The 13,340-nt window shown below is 43.8% G+C and overlaps 2 protein-coding genes across 2 annotated transcripts in view; one reads left to right on the plus strand and one right to left on the minus strand.

Annotated features, from left to right (window-relative positions):
- Positions 1-13,340, plus strand: part of LOC121008516 (TBC1 domain family member 10B-like) — a 959,042-nt gene that overhangs the window by 332,819 nt on the left and 612,883 nt on the right. The window lies entirely within an intron of this gene.
- PHKG2 (phosphorylase kinase catalytic subunit gamma 2) overlaps positions 11,554-13,340 on the minus strand; it is a 33,210-nt gene continuing 31,423 nt past the window's right edge. Inside the window, exons 6-10 of the mRNA XM_040441142.1 lie at positions 13,117-13,207; positions 12,850-13,003; positions 12,633-12,758; positions 11,971-12,542; positions 11,554-11,939 (exon numbers count right to left, since the gene is read on the minus strand). Coding sequence (XP_040297076.1) covers positions 12,282-12,542; positions 12,633-12,758; positions 12,850-13,003; positions 13,117-13,207 — 632 coding nt within the window. The 3' untranslated portion in view covers positions 11,554-11,939; positions 11,971-12,281. The remainder of the gene's footprint in view (positions 11,940-11,970; positions 12,543-12,632; positions 12,759-12,849; positions 13,004-13,116; positions 13,208-13,340) is intronic.

Here is a 13,340-nt window from a genome sequence, read left to right on the forward strand (position 1 = left end):
GAGGTCAACCCCCAAATATCGCAGTGAGTCCATCTTCCAATGGAAAGGAAAGTTCACTTTGAGAGAGCTCAGGGACGTCTGAGAAAGACTAAGAGGGAGGGCCTCAGTTTTATGAGTGTTGACCTTATACCCCGAAAGACGACCAAACTCCTGTAAGATGGAGTGGAGATTTGGTAAGGACATGTGAAGCTTGGTAAGTGTAAGGAGAATGTCGTCAGCATATAGCGATAGCTTAAACTCCCTATCCTTGACCATAACACCTCTAATATCCGGGCAAGCCCTGATCTTGGCCGCCAGGGGTTCGATACACATAGCAAAAAGTAGAGGCGATAGGGGGCAACCCTGCCTCGTTCCATTAGCAATGTTTATGGGTCGAGATTGAGCATGAGGAAGTCTGATCGTCGCTGTGGGGGAGGAGTATATTAGACTATGGATGGCTTTAACAAATGGGCCAGAAAGGCCGTAAGCCTGGAGGGTAGCAAAGAGGAATGGCCAACCTAAACGGTCTAATGCCTTTTCTGCATCCAAACTAAGAAGAAATGCCTCCTCCACCGAACGAGATATGACATCTATCAGGTCAATGTTTCTTTGTGTGTTGTTGGCCCCCTGACGGCCCGGGACAAATCCCACCTGAACTTTATGAATCAGGGAGGGGAGAAAGATGTTTAGTTGGGTAGCTAGGGTTTTGGTGAAAATCTTAAGGTCTGAGTTTAGTAGGGCATTGGGCCTATAGTTAGGACATTCGTGTGGATCCTTCCCAGGCTTCGGGATCATTGTGAGATACGAGTGAGACATTGGGGCAGGCACAGCATTGCCCCCTAGGAAATGATTAAATAGAGTAACTAAGTGAGGGATTAGCTCAGCCTTAAAGGTCTTATAATATTTGTATGAAAAGCCATCAGGCCCTGGGGATTTACCCTCAGGTAGATGTTCCACCACCTCCCCAATCGCCTCCGGCATGATCGGACTATTAAGAACGGCAAGGTCTGAAGCCGATAGGGTAGGAAGGTGACAGGATGCCAAATAAGACCGGAGTGTACTATCTCTCAGTCCTTCATCCGTGGGAAGGTCGGATGGTAAGTTATACAGGGAGGAATAATAGGCTGAGAACCGCTCCGCTATCACCCGGCGGTCATAGTGGATTGTTCCGTCAGACCCCCTAATAGCACTCGGCCCCGTTTGGGAGCTGTGATTCCTAAGTTGTCTGGCCAGCAAAGTGTGGGGTTTGTTCCCCCAGGCATAGTAGCGCTGTTGAGTGTAAAGTAACAACTTACTGACGCGACCTAAAGCTAGGGTCTTCAATTGGGTCCTAGTATCTACAATTTGTCTCAGTGTGCAGCGTGAGGGATGAGCAGCTATCTTGCCTTCTAATGTCTGAAGGCGGGACTTAAGGGTCTTGATTAAGGCAGTCGAGTCCTTCTTTAATTTCGAGCTTTATGCACTTCCCACAAAGTTCCCTCATTGAGTTCAAAATACGTCTTCAGATGTTCACGTAGTTCCTCCCCAATGGTAGGTTGTTTCAGGAGGGAGTCATTAAGTCTCCAGTGGCAATGGCGTACATGGCCCGACCCACTACTAATGTCAACTAGTACAGGAGCATGGTCTGACCAGGTGATTTGGCCCATGTCCGCTCCTTCCAATAATCTGAGGGTTGAAATGGTACCAAAGAGGTAATCAATACGGGTGTATGAACCATGTGGGGCCGAGTAAAAGGAGAAGGACCTATCGTGGGATAGGTGAGGCGCCAGAGGTCATACAGGGAGTATTTCCGCACCAGTTTACGAAAATCTCTGGCTAAGCGCTGCTGTGTCGAGTGTATTGGTCTACCTGGGAGAGCCAGACGATCCATCGATTCAGAGAACACTGCATTAAAATCTCCACCTAGTAGGACTAGGGGCTCCAAAGAGTCCACACCTCCACCAAACACTTTGCGGAAAATTCCGGCGAGAAAGCGAATCTGGGACGTGTTTGGTGCATAAATGTTACACAAGGTAATAGGTGTATCCGCCAAACAGCCCCGAAGTATAATGTAACGGCCCTGTGGATCTAATATTGAAGATTCAATCCTGAGGGGACACTGTGCAGACACCAAGATGGCAACACCTGCCCTCCAACGGCTGTGAGTAGCCGAGTAAACAGTAGGATAAAGGTGAGAAGCAAAACGGAAGGAGGAGCTGCCATCAAAGTGTGTTTCTTGTAAGAACACAATGTCCGCCTTAAGGGATTTCAATTCTAAAAGCAAGAGAGTTTCCTCTTGGCGTTGGAGTTAAGCCCCTTGACATTAAAGGTTATGCACCTCATCGTGTGGGAATGAAATGGTACACAATGTATGTAGGGTACAACTCACCAAGGAGGTCCGAATATGTCAGGAGATTCGCACTAGTCGGACAACGGGTCAAAGGCAGAGTTGAAGTACACGCTCTCCACTGGCAAGGAAGTTCAGATACCTACAACAAGAGAGAGAACACAAGGGGGAGGGGGAAAAGACAGGACGGGACAACACAAAGACAGACAGGTAGCAATAAACCGCTTTTCCCAGGGATGTAATCCCTGCTAGGGCAATAAAAAAAGGCCCTTTCGGGGGTGTAAGTGTCGGAAACCAACAGGTTAAGGCTAACCAGAATGCCAACTACAAGTTATTCGAGATAAACTAAAACAGTAGAATAAATCGGTTATTAACAAATAAATATAATGAATATTCGACAGAGCAAAGGCTATTATTCGATTAATCAGCAAATATTCAATAGTCCAATATTGTAAATCTTGGATCCAATGGTTGTGAACATCCAAAGACTTGTTTGCAATAAGTCTATTCGTTTTTTACTTTCATATTGAGACAACAGTCATATGCTTTGCAGTTATTCAAATAGTCGCGGCGGCGTCCCGCCAAAGCGACGTGAATGGCAGCAACTCACTGCTGAAAAGCTTGCAAGCGAATTAAGTCCATTACCTTTGTATCGACCAAGTGTTCGTCCGAAATAATCACAAGAGCCTTCAAGTGTACTTACTCCCAGGATCTGCCTTTAGATGTTTGTAGCAGTATTCAATCAGGAGATTAAAGCCGGCTCTCTGTTCGGTTATGGTCGATTTAATGGTAAGGTAGGTTTTTCAGTACAAAGATGGGATGTAGCACCAGACGCGTTTCGGGGTCCAACCCCTTCCTCAGTGGTATGCTTCACCCCATCCATAACCCCTCTTTTATACTGGATGTTACTTGTTTAACTTGGTCTCAATCCAATCTTCATTTCCTGTCTGTCGGTACTCAGGTGTTCCACATTGTATCACAATCACAAAGAGAGATGTCAGATGTGGAAACTAAAAAATACTTTTGCTGACTTTTGCAATACATCATATTTCTGCAATTTCACCCAGTTATATACTTTAAATTTCTACATCCATTGATGCAAAAAACGCATCTGGACACCATGCGTTTTTAATGCGGTTTCCATGCGTTTTTCGCATTTTCACTTAAATAAAGGTACATATTGCCCATCAACAATATATATTAATTTTAAAACATTGAGAACAATATCAAATACCATTTCTGTCTGTGATACTCTGGTATTCCACATTATATCACAATCACAAAAAGAAATGTCATATATGGAAAATAAAAAATAAAAAATAAAATGTCATATGTGGAACCTAAAAAATGCTTTTGCTGGCTTTTGCAATTCATCACATTTCTGCAATTTCACCCAGTTATATACTTTAAATTTCTGCATCTATTGATGCAAAAAACGCATATGGACACCATGCGTTTTTGATGCGGTTTCCATGCGGTTTTTTTTTTAATTTTATTTATTTATTTTTTATTTTTTTGCATTTTCACTTAAATAAAGGCACATATTGCCCATCCACAATATATATTAGTTTTAAAACATTAAGAACAATATCAAATACCACTAAAAGTCTCTATTACAACTTTAAAAGGGAAATATAGACAGGATGATAATCTACCAAATGACTCCTAAATAAATATGTTAAAATGCACAAATTCTATAAAACTGTCAATATAGACATAAAAGATATAAAAATGATTCATGTTAATACGAGGGATGTGTTATGGGGGGCGCCCACGTCTAGAGGAAAAACCGACTGTAATATAAACAGTCAGTTAAACGTCGGCGCCCACCAATTACTTATAAGAATCCAAAGAGTAGGCAACGCTATATTGATGACATCCTGTTTGTTTGGCAAAGTGGTAATGAGAGTCTACAATTATTTTTGAAAGATATTAATTCTAATGATAGAAACCTCAAATTCACAGGGGTAACAAGCCAGGAAAAAGTAGAATACCTGGACTTGAATATTAGCATTGTGAATCAAGATATAGTATGCAGTACTTTCATTAAACCTACCGCCAAAAACAGTTACATCTTATTTAACAGTTGTCACCTGCCTAGCTGGTTATCAAATATCCCACAAGGACAATTCCGAAGAATTAAGAGGAATTGCACATTGGAAACCCAATATAAGTTGGAGGTTGACGAGATGAGAGATACATTTTTGGAGAAGAACTACCCCACAGGAATTTTGGATAAAGCATTGGAGCAAGTTAACAATATGGATAGGAAATCCTTTTTTGGGGAGAAGACACAATCTGTGGACCCTCCCCAAGAAATATTACGTTTAATCTTGCCCTTTAGTGACGATTATAAAAAAATACGCCAAATTGTGACCAAACATTGGCATTTGTTACAAAAGGACAAGATTATAGGAACCTTAATGCCGGTAAATCCAAAAATCACCTTTACAAAGGCACCTAATTTAAGTATAAAAGTGGCCCCTACGGTGAAAAAACAATTAAATAGGGAATCCACCATTTCAAGTTGGATAGGTCTACAGGGCTTTTTTAGGTGTGGTACCTGTAGGAACTGCAAACTAACATCTTTCCAAAAAAGAACCAACGAACTGGTGTCCATTAATAACAATCATCGTCATCTAATAAAGGAGTGTCTAACGTGCAATTCAGAGAATGTTATTTACGCTATGGAATGCCCGTGTAAATTATTATACATAGGCAGAACTAAAAGATCTTTAAAAAAACGTATTTCGGAGCATATAAATAATATACGGAAGGGATTTGAGAACCATTCGCTATCATACCACTTTAAAATTACACATAATCAGGATCCCTCAGGTTTGAGGTTTTTAGCCATTGATAAAGTGGAGAAAGAATGGAGAGGTGGCAACCATATTGAAAGGATGTCGAGACTTGAAACCAAGCGAATCTTTGAATTCGATACTCTGATACCAAGAGGACTCAATGCAGAGTTTGAACTCTTTGGATTCTTATAAGTAATTGGTGGGCGCCGACGTTTAACTGACTGTTTATATTACAGTCGGTTTTTCCTCTAGACGTGGGCGCCCCCCATAACACATCCCTCGTATTAACATGAATCATTTTTATATCTTTTATGTCTATATTGACAGTTTTATAGAATTTGTGCATTTTAACATATTTATTTAGGAGTCATTTGGTAGATTATAATCCTGTCTATATTTCCCTTTTAAAGTTGTAATAGAGACTTTTAGTGGTATTTGATATTGTTCTGAATGTTTTAAAACGAATATATATTGTGGATGGGCAATATGTGCCTTTATTTAAGTGAAAATGCAAAAAAATAAAAAATAAAAAAACAAATAAATAAAATTTTAAAAAAAAAAACGCATGGAAACCGCATCAAAAACGCATGGTGTCCATATGCGTTTTTTGCATCAATAGATGCAGAAATTTAAAGTATATAACTGGGTGAAATTGCAGAAATGTGATGAATTGCAAAAGCCAGCAAAAGCATTTTTTAGGTTCCACATATGACATTTTATTTTTTATTTTTTATTTTCCATATATGACATTTCTTTTTGCGATTGTGATATAATGTGGAATACCAGAGTATCACAGACAGAAATGGTATTTGATATTGTTCTCAATGTTTTAAAATTAATATATATTGTTGATGGGCAATATGTACCTTTATTTAAGTGAAAATGCGAAAAACGCATGGAAACCGCATTAAAAACGCATGGTGTCCAGATGCGTTTTTTGCATCAATGGATGTAGAAATTTAAAGTATATAACTGGGTGAAATTGCAGAAATATGATGTATTGCAAAAGTCAGCAAAAGTATTTTTTAGTTTCCACATCTGACATCTCTCTTTGTGATTGTGATACAATGTGGAACACCTGAGTACCGACAGACAGGAAATGAAGATTGGATTGAGACCAAGTTAAACAAGTAACATCCAGTATAAAAGAGGGGTTATGGATGGGGTGAAGCATACCACTGAGGAAGGGGTTGGACCCCGAAACGCGTCTGGTGCTACACCCCATCTTTGTACTGAAAAACCTACCTTACCATTAAATCGACCATAACCGAACAGAGAGCCGGCTTTAATCTCCTGATTGAATACTGCTACAAACATCTAAAGGCAGATCCTGGGAGTAAGTACACTTGAAGGCTGTTGTGATTATTTCGGACGAACACTTGGTCGATACAAAGGTAATGGACTTAATTCGCTTGCAAGCTTTTCAGCAGTGAGTTGCTGCCATTCACGTCGCTTTGGCGGGACGCCGCCGCGACTATTTGAATAACTGCAAAGCATATGACTGTTGTCTCAATATGAAAGTAAAAAACGAATAGACTTATTGCAAACAAGTCTTTGGATGTTCACAATCATTGGATCCAAGATTTACAATATTGGACTATTGAATATTTGCTGATTAATCGAATAATAGCCTTTGCTCTGTCGAATATTCATTATATTTATTTGTTAATAACCTATTTATTCTACTGCATTCTTGATTGTTTTATGCATCAAATATATTTATATTATCAATAAAGCTCATCTTTGCTTAAAATACACGGTCGCAGCTATCCTTGAGTGCCCTGTTCACCTATATACGTATATGCTTTTCTAAATTGAGTGAGTGGCCTCAATTTACAGGAGCACCTGGTGTCGTTTGAGTGTTCTTAGTGCGACATCTTACTCAATTTTACATATAAACTAAAACAGGATACAACTAGATGGAGCCTTCTAAGGGCCTCCACCGTAACGTAGCAACAAGAAAACAATGATTGGCTAAACAGAGGGAATAAGTGATCAAAATGGGGACCCTTCCGGGACCCTCTACCCTGAGGGCGAAAGGGGTTAAGGACTAGTTCTGGACAACCAATCCCCCTCAGCCATTGGTGGTCAAGCAGATGGGCAATGTCTTGATGACTGAGGAGACCGCGGGGAAGAGGACACACTTGGACCAGGTCTTCTTTTCCTGGTTACAGGAGACCAAATGCGGGGCGGTGGAAGCGCTGGAGACTCAAACTCCCAGTCCGACAGGTCAGGAATAGGCATTCCAAGTGCCTCGCAGAAAGGTTGAAGATCCGAAAAGTAATGGAGAGTCTCTGTTCTTCCTTGATGACGGACCGTCAGAGCGAAAGGGAATCCCCAGCGATAGGCGATCTGGCGGTCCCTGAGTAATATGAGGAGAGGCTGGAGGTGTCTCCTTTTCTGGAGTGTGAACCAGGATAGGTCCAGGAACAATTGAACAGGAGCGCCATCAAAGTCAAAGTTGCGTAGAGTTCTCGCCTTAGCCATGATGGATTGTTTGAGGGCAAAATTGTGGACACAACAAATTACGTCCCTAGGACGCGCCGCAGATCCCTTAGGCTTGAGTGCTCTATGAGCTCTGTCCAGCTTGATCTTGTGCGATGATGGTTGCCCCAGGATCATGTTAAAGATGGCTTCCAGTATAGCAAAGAGATCCTCGTCGCCGGTGGCCTCAGGAAGACCCCGAACTCGGGATATTATTCCAGCGCCCTCTGTTATCCAAGTCCTCTAAATGCCGCCCCATACCGCTGAGCACAGCCGTTTGGGCAGAAATGGATTCATGAAGCGTGGAAATATACTGCCTGGTATTGTCATGGGCATTTTCTAGGGAGTCAACCCGGTCCACCACCTGTTTAATATCGGTGCGAACTGCCGCGATTTCAGCTCTGCAGGCTTCCGTAACTTCAGAAATAAGAACCCGAAAGTCATCTTTTGTAGGAAAGCAACTAAAATAGCTCGCCCAGGGCTGTGGAGGTTCAGGCAGGGGCGGGGGGTCCACAACGACAAGCGATGGAGGACTTGGGGATCTGGCCCAGATGTCAGAAGGGAGAGGAGAGCTGCTGTCCCCTTGGTCCAGCAATGGAGGGGCTGGGGACTGCATGTTTTGCCGGGGCTCATGTGGTCTCCTGTAACCAGGAAAAGAAGACCTGGTCCAAGTGTGTCCTCTTCCCCGCGGTCTCCTCAGTCATCAAGACATTGCCCATCTGCTTGACCACCAATGGCTGAGGGGGATTGGTTGTCCAGAACTAGTCCTTAACCCCTTTCGCCCTCAGGGTAGAGGGTCCCAGGGAGTTTGGATGTAGGGTCCCCTGGGATAATATCCCGTCCCCTGGTGGTCACAGTACCTTTAATTGCAGTCGTCCCCTGGGGGATGGATCCAGGAGCCATCATGGCGGAATCCCAGCTTGCTGACTATCTATTCAGTGCAGGTACACCCCTAACTGGTAACACCCCTCTGTACCCTCACTGCAGACTATTCTTTCATAACTTCTAGTAGAAATAATAAAGGAACGGCAGAACATGGAGCCATAGGAATAGATGCTCCAGAATTGGGCGCGTCTTTAACCCCTTTCAGGACCAAGCCATTTCTCACCTTAAAGGAGTATTCCCGTCTCAGACAATGGGGGTATATTGCTAGGATATCCCACCTGGGACCCGCACCTATACTAAGAACGGAGCCGGGAGGTGGTTGCCAGAGGACCCGGCCACCGCCAAGCGCTCTCCGCACAGTAGCGAAAGGGAGCGTACTGCACATGACCGGCCATCGCTCTCATTCACTTCTATGGGGCCAACGGCAATAGCCGAGCCAGCACTCGGTGGCCCCCATAGAAATAAGTGGAGGGCGGTTGCGCATGCACAGTGGGCCCTCCACAACTTTCAGGGGTCCGTTCTTGGTGTAGGTGCAAGTCCCAGAGTTGCCCGCACCTATCAGACAATGGGGGCATCCCCACCCCCCATTGTCTCAGACGGGACCAGGATACATTTTGCTAATCTGACCTGTGGCCCTTTAGGTGGTAATAACTGGAATGGTTTTACTTCTCAAACCGATTCGGAGATTGTACTTCCTGTTACTGGTAAATCTGTGTCCATAAGTTTCACCCTTATTTATTAAGAAATCCAAAATTTACCAAAAATGCTTTTATGACAGACAGTTCGGACCTCACATTCCCCGAGTTACTTCATGTGGCCAGCATTTTGTAAATGGCATTTATTTATTTTTTCGGACGTTAGAGGGCTTAGAAGCAAACTAATATTTTTAAGAAATGTTCCAAAAACCTTTTTTTAAGGACCAATTCAGTTCTGAAGTGACTTTGTGGGGATTAGATAACAAACCCCCCATAAATGAGCCCATTGTAGAAACGGTTCCCCTCAACCCTGCGCTAGGCGTCTTTCACATCCATGTTTTCCTTACCGTCCTAGGATCTCAATACTAGAAGAAAACGCTTCAGCTTGGTCAATGGGGACAATACGGAGTCCCCAGAATGCATTCCATTTCAAGCAGCGTTTTTGAGTGCGTAAAGCACAACGGAAGTCAATGGTGACAGATCCGTTTTCTCCGACACAAAAGAATACTGATCCGGCATCATGGCTATTTTAGAGATAATGTGACCGGATCCGATCCATGACAGATCCAGCAAAAACGCAGATATGAAAGTAGCCTTAACCCTTTAAGTGTCCCACAAGAATTCAAGGAAAATAGGAGACATTTCAATTTTTTTTTTGCAAATTTTCCCTTTCAAACCAATTTTCCCGTAACACAGCAAGGTTTTACAACACTTCCATATCTATTACCCCGATTCTGAAGTTTACAGACACCCCCCCACATGTGGTGGTAACCTGCTGTGCGGGCACACGGCTGGGCGCAGAAGGCAAGGAGCGCCAAATGGTTTTTGGAGGGCAGATTTTGCTGGAATAATTTTCTGGGCTCATGTACCATTTGAAGACCTCCTGCTGTACCCCTACAGTGAAAACATCCAAAAAGTGGCCCCATGTTGGAAACTACACCCCCTTCCCCCAGGAATATTTCAACGGGGGTAGTGAGCACTTTGTTTCATAGAAAAAATTAACACTTGGCCATGAAAACAAAAAATTACATACTTTACAAGAAAATGTCACTTTAGGCCCATATTTTTCATTTTAACAAGGGGTAAGAGGAGAAAGTGCAGCCCGCCATTTGTGATCCGTTTTCTCCTGAATACTGCAGCACCCCAATATGGGCACACCGCAGGGCTTAGCATGGAAGGAGCATCATATGGCTTTTGGAGGGCAGATTTTGCTGGGATGAGACCCCGAGGTACCCCTAGAGAGGAAACCACCAAACATTGACTCCATTTTGGAAACTACACCCCTTAAGGCAGGCATCCTCAAACTGCGGCCCTCCAGCTGTTGTAAAACTACAACTCCCACAATGCCCTGCTGTATGCGGATACCTGTAGGCTGTTCGGGCATGCTGGGAGTTGTAGTTTTGCAACAGCTGGAGGGCCGCAGTTTGAGGATGCCTGCCTTAAGGCATTCTTTTAGGGGTGTGGCGAGTTTACTGACCCAACAAGCGTTTCATAGAATATAGAAACACGTGGCTGTCAAAATGAGAAAGGGTAGCAGGAGGCAGTGCCCCCACAACTTGTTATGCATTTTACCCATTTGTGGTGGTAAACTGCGGTGTGGGGACATGGCAGCGCTCAGAAGGGAAGGAGCAATATGGATTTTATAACATAGATTTTGCCTAAATTGTTTTTAGGGGCCATAACTTTTTTTTTTTTTTGTTGACCGAGCTGTATTCGGGGTTGTTTTTTTGTGGGAGAAGCTGTAGTTTTAGTTTTTTTCTTTGTACCATTTTATTGGACTTTTATCACTTTTTTTTTTAACCTTTTTTGGGAGGGGAGATGGGCAAAAATTGCAATTCTGTCAGTGTTTTTAATTTCCATTTTTTGTGAGATTCTCTGTGTGGTATAGGTTATAGAACTTTATTCTGTGGGTCAATATGGTTATATTTATATCGTTTTTTTACATGTTTTACAAATTTTTCAGCTTCAGTTTTTATGGGTACCGTTTTGGGGTACATATGACTTTTTTGTCACTTTTTATACCATTTATTGGAAGGTGAAATGGGCAAAAATAGCAATTCCGTATTTTTTTTATAGCATTCACCACGTGATCATTTTATCGATCAGATCGTTACGGACGCAGAGATAACAATCATACGCAGTGTATTTTAACCAATTAAAAATGCGTGAATGTAGGAAAAAGCTATGTTTTTTTATTGACATTTTTATTTATTTTTTAACACTTTCTGTACCCAGCCCCACTTAGTTCTTGAAGAGCCAGTGGGTCTGATGGCAGTGTATTGTCAGTGACCGCAGCATTGGAATCCTCTGGTTGTACAGACTAGCCAATCAGAGCGATCACCAGCTCCGGTCCGCCTGGCCGCGATCTCAGCCTGATCATGTACATAGACATGGCGACACGTATACAAGTCATACAGCATTAAAGGAGTTGTGCCATAACTACTCCTAGTTCTCTCTTATCCCCCATGCTTGAATCCCACGTCCGGGTTTGTCACGTGACTGCGGTCCTCGGACCAGAGGGCGGCGAGATGTGTCCTGTGTAACAGTAACCAGTTCAGTCAGTGATCTGTGTAACTGGATTTATAATAGGTGGTCGTCCGTCCGTCACTGACACGCAGCTGGAGGAGGGGGTTATTGAAGAGAAGAAATAGATGCGCAGTGAGCATGTGCGTCCTGTATTCCAAGGCCCCACTACAGGACGCAAGCAAAAACGGATTACCCACAGGGCACAATGTCGGGATTGGGGGAGGTAGCTGCCAGCCATATCTGTGGGGCAGGATACATTTACGTCAGTGACACAACCCCTTTAACAGTAAAATCTGGACAATGGGGTGTACACTAGTTTCCAGGTTGGTGTACTAACCCAGGAGAATGTGGGGGCAGGCCCCGTTCACATGGCACAGATCTGCTGCCGAGCGTTCTTCATCTGCGTGTGGTCTTATGGAGATCCAGATGACAGGTAATTAGTGTGTAGATGGCAGTGCGGCTATCCCTCAGAAGGATATTGTGCGGCTGGCTGCAGTGTGACCCGTGATGCCGACGCTTGATGGGTAAACAGTCCTGCAGCAGACAGATCCTCTTACTCTTCAGACCCTGTTTTTGCATCACTTACAGTTCGCCATCATGGTCCTCATCATCCCCCATCGTTAATAAAAGGGCTTTCGGCTGATTCTGAAATAAAGCCGCGCGGTTCTGTCTTTCTCCCTTTTTCACCCAGTGCCCATAAATCCGGAAAGCGCAGCCATCGATAAGTCTCCGGATGCCCTTTACTCCGTATGGATCTCTTATGAGAAGCTCACGGGTAATGGGCCGAGCTCGTCGCCATCGAACAAGAATGCGGACACAAGCCAAAGCGGTCCAAGCCGCGATCTGTGAAGACATGACCATTACCAAGAACTTAACAAATAACGCAAAGGCACTGCTGTAGACGAGTGACTGGAGGATGCAGAGCAGACTTACCCGGAAGCGGTGATATGGAGTGACCGTGGAGCCACCGCCTCGTTGGTGACTTTGAAAAAATGGGTGCTGAAGGGCTTGGTCTGCTGTAAGACGCTTCTCTAGTGACACCTCAAGAAGACCGGAGATCTAAGGGGAAGACGTAAGAAGAGCAGAAGCTCAGATAGATACGTTGAGCATTTGTCTACCTAACAGTACCCTGCGGCTCCTGTGGCATTACCAGATCTTTTGATGTCGCCGATCGGTCATCCCACTCTGGAGAACTGAATTGATAGCGTCCATCCATAATCATGCGGAGCATTAACATTTGTCTACGATGCCAGAATGGAGGCGAGCCAGCCAGGAGCGTAAACATAATCACCCCACATGCCCACCTATAAAACAGGATCGAGAAGTATTTCCTAGGTAGAGACCATGCCTGCAGCAAGCATTACCACGGTGTATGTATGCAAGTACTCGCAATCATACAGCCGTCTCAGATACTCACAGATCCACCTCCTTTCCATATCCTGGGTGGGTTTCGTCCATTGAACACTTGAGGATTTCTGGAGCTAAATATCCTGGTGTCCCACAGAGTTCTGACAGCCACATGGAAGAAAGAAGAGATCAGAAATGATGGGTGCTATTAACGGGCAGGGAAGAGGGACCAAGGAGGTGAACACCACGAGACCTCGCAACAGCTCTGGTCCGACAGACATCATTATTATCTGA

Source organism: Bufo bufo, chromosome 7 (genome assembly GCF_905171765.1).
Source record: "Bufo bufo chromosome 7, aBufBuf1.1, whole genome shotgun sequence".
Taxonomy (NCBI): Eukaryota; Metazoa; Chordata; class Amphibia; order Anura; family Bufonidae; genus Bufo; species Bufo bufo.